We start from the raw sequence: 20325 nt of genomic DNA on the forward strand, positions 1-20325 counted from the left end.
GCTGCAGTTAGTTGCTATCCTACATCTCCTGTGAACAGAGACCAAGGACACCAACTAACTGCAGTACCGAATCAGGAGTTAGAGCAACACAATGAGAGCGCGACCAGTACCGTCCAGTTCTCAAGACGTGGCCGGAATGCCCACACAGAGATGTGAACAGAGCGCCCGCTAACCGCACGACTACAGCCTCACCCCCCTCCCGCCCAGCCGCCCGTTGCCAGGTGAAAGGGGCCTCTCCACTAGTATGAATATCACAGGATCCGGATATTTCGACACTTCGCCAGAATATGACGAGTACGACACTCATCGAAACGTCGCACTATTTTAACACCGCCACCCGGCAGCAAACCCGAAAACATTTCAACAGCATACACCGGGAGAGTCTATATTCGTAAACTACAGTATTGTCTGCCGCCACCATATGATGTTGCTGTTTCCAATAGGAGGCGCATTGCAGCAGCAATTGTTCTGGCTTACAAGTATGCTGGTGTACATCAATAACATGGAAGCAGATATGCATGGGCAACGGCGGACAGTGCAGTTTATATGGAGAGAAGGACTGACTGCTCCAGTCAGCCACAAGACGTTTGTAACCATATGTGGGGAAACAGACGTTGGACGTCAGAGTCCAGAGCCGGCAGGTAGTGTGCTGAAAGACGCAAAAGCACTGGTCGTCCAGGAACTTCAAGCAAGCTAAATCGTGCCCAGAGTGTCAATGACTTGGAAAGGGGACACTTGCGAATCACGCTTGATGAACTAGGGGAGGAAACAAGGAAATCACAGGGAACGTTCACACCATCTCCCATCAGGATCTGAAGATTGAGAAGGCCTGTGCACTATGAGTGTCCCATTTCCGTCACCATTGCTCTTAAACAGAAGCGTGAGAAGATATGCCAACAAGTGGTGGAAGAGTAGAGCGCAGATCCATTGGAATTCCTTGAGCATCTTGTCACTGTCGATGATTCTTTATTCTTCCACGAGACTCCAGGAAAGAGACGCCATCTATGCAGTGGAAGCTTACCGAGAGCTGTCGTCCCTAGAAGTCACCACTGGAGTAATCGCGAAGAAGTAAATGATGACCCTTCTGGGATCAGGAAGGATACTGCTGGTGAACTGGCTGCTTCCAGTACGAACCTCAACAGTAATCGGTACTGCAGTTCACTGAACCAACTCCGCCGACGCATTCAGCAACGGCGCTGCGGAAAATAAGGCTATGGCGCTTTGCTCCATCACGTCAATGCGCGGTCACATGCCAGTCGCCAGAGCATTCCCACGTGCCTTGAACTGTGGCTTACTGTGCTGCCACATCGTTCACATTTATCAGATATTGCTCCTTGCGCCTATGCCCTGTTCGATGCAATGAAAGAAATCACCCAGCGTAAGACGTTCACTTCATGCGGTTAGCCAGCAATGGCACCGGGATACACACGAAGAATGGTTTGCTACACAGATGCGGGAGCTGGCAGAACGTTGGCAAAAGTAGATGACGTTGCCTCGGAAAACTTGTAACGTAATCTGTGTTCGTTTGTTCAGTAAATGGATGCAATAAACATAAAAAAATAGTTGTGCGAATCATTTTCGAACAATCGGAGTATTTAAGAGAGGGGTGGAATTCTCAAAACTCTTCATATCCATTTCATCATCTTCGTAGCGGATTAACTTTATGTGTGTGTGGAGTGGGGCGGGGCATGGGGGTAGAAGGTCTTCCTGAGAAGAGAAGACTAACAAATGCTTACTAGAATTGTATCACTTCAAATCTTCCCCACCTTGCAACCCAGACTTCAATCCGTTTTCGAGTGTACTTTCAGGCTGCCACTGTCAGCGTATCGTAAATGTAGTGTGTCTGTCAGTACGCACCACGACGAGGTCCGAGGTGGCGGAGACGCGCACCAGCACGTCGACGTCCTGGGCGGCTTCGCTGACGGCGAAGTGATCGCACAGCCGGCGGATGTTGAGTCGGCAGTCCTCCTCCTGTCCCGGCGTCACCGCCAGCGTCCGCACCAGGAAGTCCGCGGGGTTGAACGTCGGCGGACACCGGAAGCCCAGCCTGCGGACACAGAGACACTGTGCCAGCGCGATAGTGGCTTCATAGTAGCCAGTCTTGCTTTTGCGACGATGACGTGATGGAGAGGAGAAACTATCGAAGCTACTAAACATCTTGTGTTGGAATACTGTGTCTCCTCTGTCAGCAGTCACATAGTAGTCAAACATGAGATTACCCACAACTTGTTCGACCACAGCCTTGTAAAAATTTACTTCACTGAAGATTTTTGACCTTCAAAAGAGAAGCAGTTGCCAACAGTATGTAAACAGCAGTTTGGTGCTCAACTAAAGTCATCCAAAGTGGTCAATTGCATATTCAGTGGAGTGAATCCTGGTTCTTAGTTCTTCTTTTGTGAAACCTTGCTTTAATTTCATGATTCTAGGTCAACGGGAAGTAGCCTGTAGGCTTTGATGACTTTGCCAGTATCAAAACTTGTGACATAAATGGTCATAGCTTTTGATAGTATTGACTTACGAGTTTGAACGTTTTGCACCGCCGTAAAGATAAGTATATTACGAAATTCCAATTTGATGCGCCTATCCGTTCCTGAGAAAAGTGGTTGTTTACAGGCGAAGAGATAGACGGATAAAAAAGACAAAAAATATATTTTGAGTGTGATATAACTACAAATAAAGAATGTTCGGATTTTTTTTCTTTACTTGTATTGCGAAATCTTGTTTCTTGCCAAATATCATGATTCTATATCAACGGGAAGTACCCTATTGATTTCGATGATTGAGCTTGCCGATATCAAAATATGTATTATAAACAGTTGTATCTTTCTCTTATGTTGACACGATTAAATTTTTTATACCACTAAGGGACCGTACACTTCAGTATGTGATATAAATTTCAACTTCATACGTCTACCTGTTCGTGAGAAAAAGGAGTCCTAGCAGTCGGATAGACAGACAGGCAGACAGATGAACAACAAAACGATCGTAGAAGGGTTCCATTTCTACCGAATGAGGTACGCAGCCCTAAAGAAAGAAGTATTGCTGAAGGCAATACAAGAAAATTAATGAAACGCTCTTCCAATTGCTTTTTCTTTTCTTTTTTTTGTTTTTTTTTTTGTTTTGAACTTTATTGAATTCACACGACCTTTCCGTCCTTTTCATTATGCCATTATCAAGTGTATCTAAAAATTATGGTGCAGAGAAGCTACATCAGATAATCATTTGACGTTGCTTCTCTACAGAACAACACTCATATACGCTTAATAACGACTTCATTAATTGAACAACAGTTACTGTATCAACATCATTATCAACAATAATAAGACAATAAAAATGAATAACATATAAAAATTCCTTTCAAAGCTACAATGAAAATTAACCAACCCCAAAAAACAACAAATTACACAAAAGGGACAGTGAAGACAGCCCACTAGTAAGCATGGGACAGATTCTTTAGCAATATAAAACATTATATTCACAGCCATCAGCAGATAGCGTGGAAAGGTTCGAAAACATTAAAGAAAATAGAGAAGGATACAATTTGTATTAATAATCTTACGAAAGAAGAGAGCTAAATACTATAAAAACCTTTGATATAATGCTAACACTAAAGAGCAGAAAGAAAGAAATTTAAAAGGACTAGATGACATAGCATTAAAAGAACTCACGGCAGTTTTGAAAGCCATACAAAAATCGATAGCAACAATTTCAGATGGAATGAATAGAGAGTTAATTAAATATAGAGCATTATAACTACATTTTACATGGTTACATCTGTTTAACAAGTGCTGGAAGCAAAGAACTATGCCACAAAATTAGAAGAAAGCAAACGTAATATCGATATATAAGAAGAGAGAAAAAAATATGAAACTAAAGAGGGATGAGCTTACGTGACACAGCATATAAACTTTATGCAATAATTTTAAACACAAGACTACAAACAGTAACAGAATTTTTTTGGTTGAAGACCAGGTCGGATTTAGAAACGGACGATTAACGACTGATCCAGTTTTTATTTTACAACAGCTTATGCAGTGCAGAGATCGTTTAACAAAAGAATCGCATATTTCCTTTATGGATTTTTCGGAGACTTCCGATTATGGAAAATAATGGAGCACTGAAGTAACCCTTTACTGCTTATATCAACTATCAGAAGTCTTTATTGCCAAGTCCAATGTCCATAGTCCCAGATTTATTAACAATGCATCATTGGTGGTAGTACAGTAGGCGAACATTTGTAACATGAAACGATCAGCCCATTGGGTTTCACTAATGTTCACAACCACCGAAGCAGACTGATGACCGCGTACTTTGGTCCTTTCTCCACCCAACCAACCACCGAAGCAAGGTCAGCGGCTAAAATGTTACATCTGACTCTGGCCAATTCAGGTGACTTCTTTAATCGTGTAATAGCCCTGGTCGAGCGCTGGGTGTATCTCTACGACCCGCGAGCATAAGAACAAATCAAGCAGTCGAAGCATGTGGATTCAATAGCGGCGAAAGTGTTGGAGCACCAACATTCATCGGGCAAGGTGATGCTTAATACTTTTTGGGACTGAATAGTGTGGTGCTAATATATTATGGTCATAAGTGGCAAATTGTCACAGGAGCAAATCTTCTGATGAAGTTGCTGAAGTCTGTCAAGGCGTAGCGACACAGGAAACTCACAAAAGAGTGTTTTTTCTCCAAGACTAAGCCTTGGCCATTCTGCATAGGACAGTCACACTGTGACATTTATGTCCAACAGCAATAGCATTTCTTTCAAGTCATTTCTATGTATTCTTATTCAAAATGTTATATCTGTGTTTCAATGTTCTTTGGCTGAATGCATATGGAAATACACTGAGGGAAAAAAGCCACATCACTGGCAAACAATTAATGCAGAGTAATGAAATTTCGGGAATACATTTGTCCAGATAAAATAAATATGTGATTAACATTGCAAGATCACAAGTTAATTTAAAAGCGAGGTTGTTGGAAGATATCCCCTTGAATGGCAACATTACTAGTCGAATCACCCGCTTGACGCACAAATTTGCATCCAGGGTGCGTGGGATGGCCTGGAGAGATCTCACGCTGTCATACGAAACCGCACCCCGGGTTATAACTCCAGGTGCAGGTCCAGTGTGTCCAGCACACAGACACGTTGGTTGCAGGCCCTCAACTAGCCTCCTCCTAACCAACACACGGCAATCACTGGCAACGAGGGAAAATCTGTTTTCATCAGAAAAACCAACAGACCTCAACCCTCTCTCTTGACACCTTTGATGTCGGAAATGGCAGTGGTTTGGTGTCATTGCAACGAATGCTACAGGGAGTCTGGCTCGGAGCTGTCCTTGGAGCAGGGTTAACCGATTTGTTATGTGTCACTGTGTTGCCAACTGTTGCTCAAACTGCTACTGCAGATGCAATAAGATGCGCCAAATCCATGAGCCAAACACGATGATATTTTCTCTCGTTAGTACCACGTGGCCATCCAGAACCCGGTCTTCTTGTGACGTCACATTCTCGTGATCACCGCTACTAGTAATCACGTACAGTGGCTACATTCCTGCAAAGTATTTCTGTTGTATCGCAGAAGGAACATTCAGCTTCTAGTAGCCCGGTTGTACAACCTCGTTCAAACACAGCGATGTGTTGTCACCTTAAAGGCACTCTTGAGTAACCTCAGTTCACCATGTCCAGTCTATGACGGAATATCCAGATACCTGCCAAAGAATTCCAAGCCAGCGGCGACGGTCCCCATAAAGGCGATGCGGCCACCGTCGGCCAGAAGGATGATGTTGTCGAACATCTCGAAGATCTCCGAGGAGGGCTGATGGATGGAGCACAGGATGGTCTTGCCGTGGGCCGCCATGTCGCGCATCACCTCCACCAGCGTGTGCGCAGACACCGCATCGAGCCCGGTTGTCGGCTCGTCGCAGAACAGCATCTCCGGGTCTGTCAGCAGCTGGAGAAAAGAAAGCGACGTCAAGACGTGAAGGCCGTAGGTGGCTTTGGTGGTAATGGGAAAGAATGTAAGAACAGCGTAGGAACACTTGCAACAACACCAAGAGTTTTTCACCGGAGTCAGCAGCAATCAATTACTGCTGGAATTTCACCTAGTCCCTCCTCTTACAAACAAGCACTTTTTAAAAAAAAATGTTTTCAGATATAATGTACGAGGAATTAGAACAGTAGTGTCAATGTTAGCTCCACCATTAGCATCAGTGCCGCTAGGAATAACAGAGGACACTCGTGACGCTTTACTAGCTTTACATTATGTTCGTTGGATGGTTGATTTGAGGGGAGGGGACCAAACAGTGAGGTCATCGCCCCATCGGTGTAGGGAAGGATGGGGAAGGAAGTCGGCCGTGCCCTCTCAAAGGAAACATCCCAGCATTTGCCTGAAGCGATTTAGGGAATTCATGGAAAACCTAAATCAGTATGGCCAGACGCGTGTTTGAACCGTCGTCCTTCCGAATGAGAGTCCAGCGTGCTAACCACTGCGCCAACTCCCTCGGTCTCACTTTATGTCCTTTGGCCCTCGCCAGAGGTGTGTTCCTCCACACCTAGGATATAATGAACTTGCTATTATGCTATCGTAAGTTACTACAATGGAGAAAATTAATTGATGTTATCTTTTAATTGTTTTTCATTCGAAATTTCTGTTTTAGTTCAGCTTAAAATGACGGCATATTTTTAAAAAAATTGGAAGAATAGCACATATGTTACATGTTAAGAAAGCTTAAAGAAGAATATGAGCAGTGGGGCATGAAAATTAATTTTCCAAAGACTGGATACTTCGTTCTTGCGTGTGTAGGAAGGGATCTTGTTGTGGATGACGGATCAATAGTAAAGTGTAGTCGATCATAGAAATATTGAAGAACGGTCATTTCGTATAAAGGTTGAAGCACTGAAGAACTAAAGAACGGAATAGGAAAGGGAAATGTGCTAATTAAGCATTTGCACTCCATTATTTGGAATAAAACCGCGTCAAAAAATTTAGAAAGGTGGATATACGAAACTATACTTGAGAATATTTCTCTGTATGGTGCTGAACTGTGGGAAGCCTCCAAGGTCAATGAGAAGAATGGAAATGAAGTTTTGGAGACGAAGTTGTCAGGTGGCAAGGAGAGACAAAATAGGAAATTACATGCTAGGAGAATAAATGAGAGCTACCAACGATATTGTAGAAACAACTGCAAATAAACAGCTAACGTGGTACGGACACCTTACAAGAATGCCAGAGGAAATTGAGGATGTGTCTTACATGATAAGAAAGCTTAAAGAAGACTTAGATCAGTGGGGCATGAGAATTAACTTTACAACTACTGGATATTTGGTTCTCTTGGTATAGGGAGGGATCTTGTTGTAGATGATGGATTATAGCAAGGTCTATTCGATGATATAAATATTTAGAGACCGTCATTTATGATCAAGGTGGAAACAAAAATGAAGTGAAGCACAGAATAGGAAAGGAAAAATTGGCATTTAAGCATCTAAACTCCATTATTTGCAATAAAACTGTGTCAAAAAAATTCGAAAAGGACTGGAGACCCACACGACAGGAAAAGAGGAAGACCGTGGCCACATTGTAAAGCTGAAAGATGGAGTGAGGTGTGAGACGCAGGACAGAGCCGTGCAAGAAGAGAACAGTCAGGATAGAAGGAGATGGAAACTTGGGTGCCAGAGACGCTGCATGGTGTAGAGAACTCGTAGAAAGATGAAAAAAGAGAATTCGAGAATTCTGGCAATCACACTGCACACAGAATACGCACCATAATGAGGATACAAGAATTTTTCGATAGGTATTTCAGTATTTGAAGAATATAATGTTTCATATGTGCCAACGAAATATAATGTATGGGTTGTAATTTTTTCGTGTGGTGAGACATCCAACTACAGATTTTTTTTCCTTATTAAAGGGCATTTGACAGGGGATCTCACTGCGCACTTATTTGTTACAGAAATGTTTGGAAATATGTACTGCTATTCAAAATTTTTAATTAACTGCACATCCTGTTATCGGAATTAATTGCATTTTATTTATTTTTTGGTCTGTAATCCTCTAAAATCCCCAATGCGTTCCAGTATACAGGAGAAAAATAAACTGCAGATCGAAACTCGTGTCCGCAACCGCCATCCGTCCTAAAAACAGAGCATCGCATTCATGAGAGACAATGCCAGACTACGCAGGAGCCAGCTCCGTCTTCTCCACTGGCGATCGTGGCAATCAGTAGGGTTCACTGAACAACAAACAATATTGCGAGACGGTCCTCCTATGGTCTATCAGCGTGCCAGTCACGTCTGCTGCTCAAGGTGTGGCATATTGGCAGTTGCTGGCGCCTATAATATCGACGCTCTGCAACGTCGTTGGATGACGTTTCTGGACACAGTTTCCTATACTCTATTAGTTCCTCTAGCTCCTCGATGTTTGTCGCAACATTTCTGGGATACCCTGTATAGTAGCACAGAGTTTATATCTAACGGTTGACTGTGTTTTTAAGATGTAAGTGGGGCTCCTTAAAAAGTATCAATGAGGTGTAATTTTATTTTATTGATGAGCTTGTCAAATGTTGAACTTTGATCCGAGTGAGTTTTGTTTTAAGGTGTATTTTTCTGTATGTAATAATTATTTCACTGAGTGTGGTTTGTGGATTGGTTAATGTATTCTGTAGAGTTAGCTTCGAGTTGGGACTAGGTTGTAGTTAGTATCCGTATCTGGGAGGGTCTGGAAGGAAGTTAATAGTTACAGCTCCAAGTTACTTCGATACGATAAGAATTGTAGCCTTCTGTCTTGACCAGTGCTAATATTGTTTGATTTTTAAATGATTTGAGATACTTTCTTATGCAATCTGTAAGTAAGTGGCCACTACGAAACTGACTATTGATGTATCCTGTGGACGCACCTTCCTTCTAGGCAGCCGCTATTGCTGCTGATTCTACTATTGTATTTATGTAAATTGTTTTTCTCTATTTCATGACATATGAGCTTGATTTCTCAAGGAAATTACTAAGAATTTTTTAGTGTCTAATAATTGTATTGAGTGGTCAGTATGCAGTTCAATAAACCAGATCACGCTCCACTACACTGTGTGAACAACTGTCGAATATCGAAATAATATAACACTGACGGCTTCTAGAATAAACGTGTTTCCACAAGAAATGCAATAAAATTGTGATTGTGAAAGAGACAGGGTACTAACTCGTGTTGGGGAAGAATGGGGACGGAATCGGCCGTATGTCTTCTCGGAATTTGCTTTAAATGATTAACGGAGAAGACAGAAATATCTAATGCCTCCAGAAGACAGGGCTAGGACCCGATGTATTACTCTACTCCACATCACATCACTGTTACCTTCTGTTCTGATAGTTGCTGCATCCATCTTGAACTCTCAATCAAAGGCGAAATGTTTTCAGAACCGCCAAACACCACTTTCTTATGATTTAAAAATTAAAATACGTTTTTCTTTAAAAAATCAGCAAAGTTTGTAATTACAAAAGATTTTTCTTGACTCTTTTTAGCTGGGATTGTCCAGAGAAAAAGTAAAAAAAGCATTGTAGAAGACATTTTGTTGTGAAAAACCACGCAAGTTTTTAACAAGCATTTTCAGCCTTGTGTTCATGGACTGGGAGAACTTTTATAATTTTCCATGGCGAACTCCACATACCTACCACGTTAAAATATAACACTAAAGTTGTAGACAAATGGTGTTCTCATGGAAAATTTTATAAATGCTGCAAGATAGTGACATCAATGTTGAAACCACTTGCAAATCAATACAACCAATAACATTTTTAGCTTTTTGTGTGGTCTGTTACAGCGATACGTCTTTCAAGATATTTCGATTACCGTAGTAGTCTACAACAATGTTCACAAAAACACTCTACAGAACGGATTTATACGAGATTTGTGATCACATATAAGTAATTATTTCGTTCTACGTGTGTTTTAATTAATAAAAACAGTTCTCTTAAGCTACGAATCACGCACAAGACATATGGTTAATATATAGTAACACAAGTTCATCACATAGTTTATTTTAATGTGAAGGAACGAATTAAAAACAAGAGGGCAACTAATAATCCAAATAATACCTTATATTTCGTAATTTGCGTAATGAACATATTGCATAAATTGTCTAAATTTTATCAAAGATGTTTCGCTTATACTTTACTATCATAATTTAGTTATCAGCTTCCTAGTTGTAACAGTGTAGTTAGTTTTATTAGACACATTGTATTTAAAGAGATTTGATAAAATTACGATACCTACAAAGTATGCATTGCCTAAACTTTCTCCACATGTGATAGTTATTTATATTAGCATTAGCTTACTTCAGTTGAAACCTTCATTGGCCTGCAATTGACAGAAAATGTCTTCTGTAAAAAAATGGAAAGTTATTTATGACAAAAACTTTCGTCTTCTGGAATATTCTTTTGTAAAATTAAATAAGATTTGAATAACACGCACTATATTCTTGTAAGTCTAATTCTGAAGATTCTAAACATGCCGGCCGCTGTGGCCAAGCTGTTTTAGGCGCTTCAGTCTGGAACCGTGCTGCTGCTAAGGTCGCAGGTTCGAATCCTGCCTCGGATATGGATGTGTGTGATGTCCTTAGGCTAGTTAAGTTTAAGTAGTTCTAGGTCTAGCGGACTGATGACCTCAGATGTTAAGTCCCATAGTGCTTAGAGCCATTTGAACCTTTCTAAATATTTTTTCTTTAGTTGAAAGTATTGTTCTAATTATAACATTACTGTAAACAAAAGAACTTGTTTCTCGAAAATTCTAGCAGAAATGCGAGATTATAAATGTGGGTGTTGTGCGCCTATTCTGAGAGAGTGTATTTAACTTTGACCTATAGAGATACTATATTGGTCAGTCTGCCACCAAGTTGCTTGAAAGATATTACGCCAATCGTCTGAAGGTGTTTGTCATTTGTCTGTCTTGTAAGCAGACGTTGTGTCGTGAACAGCTGATTTGTTACTAACTGACGTGAAACGTCGGTCATCACATAACGAACCCTACCTTAGTCAACTAACGGGAAACAACAGCGAAAGATAAGTAAAATATTCTGTTGGTAATTATTTCTTCCCAGTGACAATTTAGCAGTGCAAAAATGGTGAATACTTATAAATAAAAAGCACTTTTTCTCATGATTATCTTTGCTGATTATTGATCGGCATGGAATATCACGCAATATAGGATACCCCACTAATGGAGAACGAAAAATTATCAAGGAAGTAGGTAAGATGTCTCCTCAGTAACACATGCCAGTGACGCTCATCCCAGAAGTCACAGCGATGTAGAAATATTTGTCGCTGAAATTTCTCCAAGTAAGAGAGGACAGATGGAATCGCGCAGCTTATGATCACAAAACTGTTCTGCTGTCTCATGTATCAGATTTCAAACTTCGCCGGAGTGTCTCAAGAAAGGAACTAATGTGACTCTTGTGTTGATCTGCCCGTCACCTAGCAACGTTGTAATCGGTGACAGATTTGGTATTATTCGATAGGAGTAAGCTTTGTGTCGACACGAGCTTTCTATTTCCAACTGCTCTAGTAAACAACGCAGGAGTCATGGCGCCGAAAAACCTGGTTAACTTCTTATGACACCACGGTAACCAGTTTCGCCGAAAGTGGAGATGAGTTTGACCTACATGACAAACAACATGCATTTCGGAAATATCACCCATGCGAAACCCAAATCACGCCTTTATCACATCGTGAAAGCCTTAAATTAAAAAGCAATCATGTGGATTCAGTATTTTATGATTTAGTTCTTATTAATGAGAGTATGGTCTTAAGGGATACGGACAGAAGTTTGTGACTGGACTGAAAATTTTTTAGCAGCGATCATTCAGTAGGTTACAGTAGATGATCAGTCATCAGGACAAGTACTAGTAACTTCAGGCGTAACCAAGGTAAGATTTTTGCCGCGCGGGATTAGCCGAGCGGTCTGGGCGCTACAGTCATGGACTGTGCGGCTAGTCCCGGCGGAGGTTCGAGTCCTCCCTCGGGCATGAGTGTGTGTGTTTGTCCTTAGGATACTTTAGGTTAAGTAGTGAGTAAGCTTGACAGTTGATTCCCATAGGATTTCACACACATTTCCTTTCCAAGGTAAGTTTATAAGGACACACTCTGTTCATGTTCTTTGTTAATGTCCTGGTGGATATTATTAATAGTAATCTCGGACTTTCTGTAGACGTCGGAGTTGTCTATAATGAAGTACGGTCAAATCATATATTAAGATTGACGAAACGTAGACAAACTACCTAATGATTACGGTTGCAGTCAGTGTAGAAAGGAGACTGACAACTATGCGTTGTCTCATAGAAAACCGATGAAGCGTGTGGGACCCAATTCAATTAGAGCTAACAGGGATACTGGAAATAAAACATGGCAGCACGAATGGTCACCTATTTGTGTGACTCAGAGGACAGTGTCCCGGAAAAGGTGAATACTTCGAACTGGCAGGTGCCAGAAGATAGACGCGCACCACACCGAAACACCCTACTAACAAAGATTCAGGAATCAGTATTAAGAAAATATTCTAGAAACATACTTCAACATCCCTAATGTATTTATCAGGTAGATACGGTGGAAACAATATCAATCTAATTGCAGTGAATACGAGTGTAATTAAGGAGTGGAAATCCTAACACCTGATACAATGCGAAGCTTCCTCTGCCACCCACATCGCAATTGTTTGTAATATATGGATATACACGGCCCAGTCAAATTAATGTTTCCATCGCCCATGTTGGAGGTCAACGTGGAATAACCACTCACAGATGGCAGGTGGCAGCACTAGCAGTGGAGGGAATATATAAAGCGTGTCGGGGAACGTGGAAAACAATGCAGGCGGTGTCGTAATGCGAAAACGGTGCGGTTTATCTGACTTCCACAGGGGGTTATCACTGGCTTCCTGTCCAGTGGTGGAACCATTTTCTAACAGGCCAAGTTTGTAGATCGTTAGCGTGGCATCGTGGTTAAAGTATAACAAGCTTGTAAAAATAGCGCTATCTAAAACAGGCGCCGAGAAAACTGGTACACCACGGGCTGTAGACGAGAACAAAGGGTCCTTAAATGTGTGCCGGCAAATCGACATGCAATGATGGGTAACTGACAGCCCAGATAAATCAAGGGGCTACCAAAAGTGTCTCCTCAACGACCGTTCAGCGACGTTGCAGCATCTGGGCCTTCGCAACAGGCGCCTGGAGCCACGATGACTGCTTTTCATCGGCAACGAAGCTAGTACCGTAACTAGATGTCTCTGAGTGGTGACAGGAGACCTTTTGAGATGAATCACGCTTTGTGATCCATCGGACAGATGGCCGTAGGGGTCCGCTGTGCGAAACGTCTCAAATGAAAGAGGATCCAGCCCGTAGGAGCGAGCGTTATGCTGTGGGGAACGTTTTCTTGCCATTCCCTGGGTCATCTCGACATTCTGGAAGGCACAGTTGATCAACACAAGTATGTATGTATCCCTGGGGAACACGTCCACCCCTTCAAGCAGTTTTTTTTTCCGGTAGGGTGGTATTTACCAGCAGGACAATGCAACATCTCACACAGGTGGCAGAGTATGTGCATGGTTCGAAGAGTACCGGGCTGAATTCACAGTACTCCCCTGGCCACCAGACTCCCCAGAGTTAAAACCAACTGAGAATGTGGGACCACCTCGATCACGCTGCTCGCGTCATGGATCTCCAAGCGAGAAACTCTGTGCATCTGGCCACGGCGCTGAAGTCACTGACTCCATTCCCGCTCGTCTCGCAGCAGTCAGCAATGAAAAAGTTGATTATTCACTCTAATCTCCACTTTTTTTATAGATGGTGACGGTAATGGAATTGGAGGTTGTATAAAGCTAGATGTAGGCAATTGGAAAAGATGAAACTATTTCCAGTTATGCGTGTGACGATTCCTCGGTGACCCCCAAACATCAGCATAAAAATGGTTCAAATAGCTCTGAGCACTATGGGAGTTGACATCTGAGGTCATCAGCCCCTAGAACTTAGAACTACTTAAACCTAACTAACCTAAGGACATCACACACATCCATGCCCGGGGCAGAATTCGAACCTGCGACCGTAGTAATCGCGCAGTTCCAGACTGAAGCGCCTAGAAGCGCTCGGCCACCGCGGCCGGCAAACATCAGCATAATTAGACAGTTTTTATAAAGATGAGGTGTGATGCAACCTTTGGATTTACAGTTTTTGGTGGTTGATGATAACGTCGTAAACGCGAATAGGTATCTATGAGATTGTTAGCAGCATCACTTAGCAAGCCAGGCTCGAGGAATGGCGTTTTCGTGAGCGCAGGGAAATCGTAAATCGTACTGGTGCAGAGAACGTAACACGGCACACAACGTGTGTTTTTATTACGTTGGCTGGAAGGCTCTAATTGGGCGACGCCGCCGGCTGCGGTCGGAGTCAGCGTTAAACCCACCGCAGCTGGCTGAACGACAAGTCACCCAGGCGGATGCTGGCTGCACCGCCGTCGTCCGGAGCCAATTTACTTCTTTTCGTTCCTGATTAACGTCTTCTAGGCGAGGTGTAGCATGTTGCCGACGCTAATGCGTGGCACCTGCATCAGCAGCTTCTTTGTCCATAAATGACATATTAAAGTAGGAAATACAACTAGGAGGACAGGCTCGCCAGCGTCTCTCTAACGGCAAGCAAAGAAGTATCACAATTGCAACAACGCGACAGCGGCATTCAACAAACCTGAGACGTCACGAAAATGAAGAAGAGCTCGTAGCTCTTAACGTATACATTTTAAAATACATGTTTACTGTGCTTTTTGCTTTGAATGATCGTTCCTGTCATATTTTCCTTGAATATTGACCATTCCTTCTAGGACACTCTGTGTAGGGAAAGACTACGCTATGCATGCGTCATTCAGAAATCACATCTGAATGTTGGTTGTGTGACGGAAGGTCGTGCTTTACCTCCAGTAATAAGACCGGTATTACACTATCAAATTTCTTTGTCAAATTTCTTTGTCCAATATCTTTGTCAAAGATATTTGTTGGTGTAATAGGGAACTTTGTCAAATGTCGTCCAATATTTGATCAAATCTAAGGCCTCGCTGTAGATTTGATCAAAGAAGTCGCTTGTCTTCTGTTCACTGCAATATGACATGTTACCACACGGAGCACTAGCATCGCTGCAGCATTCTGTCGTCAGTAGTGTTTTTATAAACATTGCCGGTATATACAATTGGTGTGTGCCGACAACTACAAAATTAATAGAGATGTATGAAGCTGATGAGGCGCTTTACAACGTGAGGCACGCTGAATACAAAACTAGATTAAGAAGATAGGAGACCTAACCTAACCTAACCCAACCCAACCCTCTCCTTCCTGTAGCAAGGAACCGGAGTGTTACAGTGAGCCTGTCTTCTGCAGATGTAGCAATTCTTAAGTGAATATTGTGCTTTGTGATATGTGGGTACACTTCATTAATCACATACAGAAATGTATGCTCATCCATTCTTAAGTAATTGATGAACGACTTAACGTCATCCACTGTAAGCTCACGTAACAAGTTTTGTTGAACGCTTTTATCGTGTCGTAGTAAAACCCACGGCCTCACCCAGATATGTTTCCTTTTTTCCCCCCGCTTCTCTTCCGTATGTGCAAACAGTGCAAATGTGGTACATGCAACCGCTGCGGTTAATAACCAGCTGTTGTTGTCAGCCATCTTGAACTTTGACGAAAAATATGATAACAGTGCAATACCCCTTCTAGCGCTACGTCAAAGATCTTTGTTAAATATATTTGACGGAATATTTGATCACATCTTTGATCAAATCTTTGACAAAGAAATTTGATAGTGTAATACCGGCCTAAGGGGAACGATGACCAACATCGCGATTTACTTTTTTGTGGAGTTCCTGATCCCTTTGTTCACCATCACACGACTGTCACAGAAATCTAGAATTGATGGTTTGAAGTGTCAGTGCCATGCAGGATATCAACGGACCGATGCACAGCGGGCCAACTCGCATCAAAACCTGGGCATAACAGAGAAATTTACATAAGATCCCACTAAACTAGGTCGCTGATTAGGAGTTTCATGTCGGAATTACAAAATCCAAAACGGCAAATCCAATTTGGCTGACCAAGAATTTAGGATATAAAGTATTCTGAGGTCGCTGATAACAAACTGAAGTCGAAATGGTCGTTTTGAAATGTTTTGTTTGATATTTTACATTTTTCCGACGAAATCGTAGCCATGTTCGTCACTTGCGTCATTATTCTTGCTTTCACAAGGTTCGCTGTCGGGTTGTCCACTGGGAGATGGATAGAAAAACAGAACCGCGCGGAGTGGCCGTGCGGTTTGAGGCGCCATGTGACGGATTCCGCGGTCCCAACCGTCGGAGGTTCGAGTCCTCCATCGGGCACGGGTGTGTGTGTGTGTGTTGTTCTCAGCATAAGTTAGTTTAATTCCGTTTAACTAGTGTGTAAGACTAAGAACCTATAACCTCAGCAGTTTGTTCCCTTAGGAATTCACACACATTTTAAGAAAAACAGATCTTGTCTCTCATATTGCATCTATTTACTTTCTTCAGCTGATTGTTCCTCGATTCTCGGAATGAGTGACTCCGAAGAAGACGGAAAGGAATGGAATACGTCATGGATCGTTTTCTCATGAGAATATTTTCATGTAAGATCTTCTTGGTAACACGGGATATCGTTACTCAGAGCTTCCTACGCGTTTTCAGATAGCCGACCAACCTGCATCAGAGCAGCTTCGATTATGGAATATTCGTGCATCAAAATCATGTGGTTCGTTGTCAGCATTTCGCATTATTGCGGAATATTATGAGATCGGTGAAGTTGGCACCCTACATTCGAGATACATGTATTTTATCAGAGCTCTTGCAAGATATGCTTTAGTTCCACAATTCTGCGTACAAAATTTGAGTAAATATTGGAAAAATTTTAGTCTTGTAAAAGAAAATTCGGTAAGTTGCGGGAAAAAGATATGATCACAATTCCGAATAGCTCCTCAAAAGTTCCACAGTAAACATTAATGAAATTTTTGTCGCAGATAACAGTTTATGAGATAAATGAAGTAATGAGGGACCCATTTATACCGTATGATAATGCCGCACGTTAGAGTAGTGACTGTCCACTAAAAACGCCCAAATATAAACACGTAAACACGTTTGAGCTCTTTCACCATAGTGTTAAGTTAGCAGGAGAGTTATTTACAAAAGCGAAATCACACTGAGTAAATTTTGTACCCAAGGATTTCTGATAGTATCAGTAGTGGTTTTCTTTTAAGGCGATATATCTCTTACACCGGTTAAGAAAGTCATAAACATACCTCTGGAATGCTACAAATCTAATTTTATCCTGACAACTGGGAAGGATCGTTGTCATATATTAAACAGGCCATACATACAATATCTGAAAATCGTGGCGCTGCCCGATTCAATTTTTACTGTCAGTTGTCACACACCTATCAAATCATTTTGCGGCTTGAACGGAAATGGAAATGAGCGTTTTTGGCGTCATTGGCCCGGAGGCCCCTTTGGGGGGCAGGTACGGCCGCCTTGGTGCAGGTCTTATTACATTCGACGCCACATTGGGCGACCGGCGCGCCGGATGGAGCTGAAATGATGATGACGACAACACCCACTCCCTGAGCGGAGAAAATCTCCGACCTAGCCCGTAATCGTAGGACGGCAATCCGTCACGCTGACCACTCAGCTATAGGGACGGACGTGGCTGGAATACCACAGCAGTACTGGACAAGTATGCAGCAGAGCAGTCTACACAAGATTTGGTAGGACTAAAGTCGGAGCGCGCACCTACTGCTGTTTCTATTCCGTCCAAGTTTTGAAGCGATTTGATCCACTATGCGACATAACTTGTGACCTGGAACACACAAATTGTTTGTTCAACCGAGCACCAACATACAGTCGCATCACTTACAGTGAGTCAGAAAGTGGGCTACATTGCGGCACAAGACATACAGCGCCAGCTCAAGGCCTTATAGCATGGGGTGCTATTGGGTACAACCACAAATCTCAGCTTGTGCAAGTCCAGGGCATTGTGAACAGAGTGACCTACGTGAATGACCTGCAACAACCCGTGGCCATGCCCTTTCTGCACCGTGCGCCGGAAGCCATTTTCGAGCAAGAAAACACACGACCACGTGTTGCTGCACGCGCATTTGCTTTCTTGTTGTCACAAGATGTCAACCTTTTGTCCTGGCCGCCAGATCACCAGATTTGTCGCCAATCGCAAATATGTGGGATACGGTGAAACGACAGGTGCAGCTAGGAGACCCTAGTCACCTCAGATGCACTTTGAAACCCGGTGAACTCATCATGAATGGATACATCTATGGACGCTATTCGCGCCTCACAAGTGTCGATGCCATCATGCGTGGAACAAGTTATGTGGGCCCTTCGCGGACCTTGTGTCTACTAGGCAACGGGACATATGCTGAAATGAGGCGACTGAAATGCTAATGATTTCTGCAGGACATACTAATGTATATGACCTGTGAATATGAACGCCCTATCTCCATTCATTTAATGTGAAATTTTTCTAATAATGAGTGTATATATTAGGTACCTGCGACAAACCAAAACGCGGCCATCATTTCCAAACAGAACCTGGATTCGTCCGAGAACACTATCTGACGTCATTCCTGTCCCCAGTGGAGTCGTCCCATGCAACACTGCCGTCCAACACGTTTCTGAACATTCGTCAAAGGTAGGCGGAGAAGCAGACGACGTACACGTAAACGATGCCGTAATAAAAGGCGACGGACTTTCACTCCTGACACTGTACGATGCATTACACTGTTCCACTGTTGCGCCAGAGTCGAGGAGGACGCAGATCTGTCCTGCAACGCCATTTGGATGAGGTGTCAGTCTTTTCGGAGAGTGGCTGTGTGGTCGGAGCCGACCCATCTAGTCGTGCTCTACGATCTTCCGTGAACCGTTTGACACACACCCGTTGCACTGTCGAAACACTTCGTCTCTCACGAGCAGCAGTTAACTTCCTGGATGGATGTGTCACGTTCTCTCGTACCAATATTACGCCCACTTTCAATCTGACTGATTTGACGGTACGGTTCGCACATACGTCTGCGAGGCATTCTGCACGTTTGCTCAGGTCACACTGATCCACTGAAATCGGTTTATAGCCATAACGAGAGACGCAGGCACATTTTACCGGTAGGTGGTGTTGACTCTGAACCCACGGGCCGATATAGTTCAAATGCTAATCATTTCTGCTGCAGAACATACTAATGTACATGTCGCGTAAATATTAACGTCCTACCTCTAATCGTTCAAGGTGTTGTTTTTCTTCTCAACGCGAGTGCAGAAATCTGGTTATGCGTACTAATTGCTTCAGTTCTTAAAGGGAATTAGTGATACTTTTAGCTTAACAGTCCAAGAAATAAAAATAGGCTCAGTAGACATAGTTTAAAGTTATTTGTTCACAGTTCTGTAAAGCATTACACTACCGACACTGCAGACCCGCTGTGAATACCGTTCTCGTTGGAGATGCCAGTTTAGAGTTTTAGCCTTCCATTGAAATCAAAACCAGACCATTGAGTCTCACTTCACCTCTTGATATACCTGTTGTGTCATTTGTCAAAGATAATTCAAACCTAGATTAATAATGTTACCTGTCCGCAAAATGACGACAAGGGATACGAAGGAAGATCAGATGCACTCAGTGCACATATATGGAGGCCTCAATATGTTTGAAGAAACTTTTCCGTCAGCCATTGACGGAACAGGGTGCCACCAACTGCAAAGTGTGATGCACGTTGGAACAAACGAAGTCTGTCGTCTGGATTCCGAAGTCCTACTTGAATCATTCCAGTGACAATCAGAGAACGTTACGAATACCAGCCTTGCTCAAGGAGTTTCAACTAAGCTCACAATTTTTAGTACTGAAAATCACCGCAGATGCACTTTGGAACCTGCTGAATGCTTCACGAATGGCTATATCTCAGGACACCATTCGCGCCTTACAAGTGTCGATGCCATCATGCGTGGAACAAGTTATGGGGGCCCATGGAGAATCCTGTGTCTACTAGGCAACAGGACATATGGTGAAATGAGGTGATTGAAACGCTAATGACTTCTGCAGAACATAATAATGTACATTAAGCCATTTAAGGTGTTCTGCTTTTTTTTTGTTTTTTTTTTCGAGTATGAGTATATTACGATAACAAAAAAACCGGGGCTGCAACTTATTGTTTCCCTGAGACTTTGAGGTTATAGTCGCTAGTAATATCAATAAATTGCGTGCATTTACGATAAATGTAGGTAATTACACTGTTGTTGAACAGGAAAACTAAA

At 42.6% G+C, this 20325-nt stretch overlaps 1 protein-coding gene across 1 annotated transcript in view; it reads right to left on the bottom strand.

Annotated features, from left to right (window-relative positions):
• The window catches only part of LOC124789687 (protein scarlet-like), a 371381-nt gene that overhangs the window by 104209 nt on the left and 246847 nt on the right, over positions 1–20325 (bottom strand). The window contains exons 6-7 of the mRNA XM_047257124.1: positions 5709–5950; positions 1858–2047 (exon numbers count right to left, since the gene is read on the bottom strand). Coding sequence (XP_047113080.1) covers positions 1858–2047; positions 5709–5950 — 432 coding nt within the window. The remainder of the gene's footprint in view (positions 1–1857; positions 2048–5708; positions 5951–20325) is intronic.

This window comes from Schistocerca piceifrons, chromosome 3, assembly GCF_021461385.2.
Source record: "Schistocerca piceifrons isolate TAMUIC-IGC-003096 chromosome 3, iqSchPice1.1, whole genome shotgun sequence".
In the NCBI taxonomy this organism is placed as follows: Eukaryota; Metazoa; Arthropoda; class Insecta; order Orthoptera; family Acrididae; genus Schistocerca; species Schistocerca piceifrons.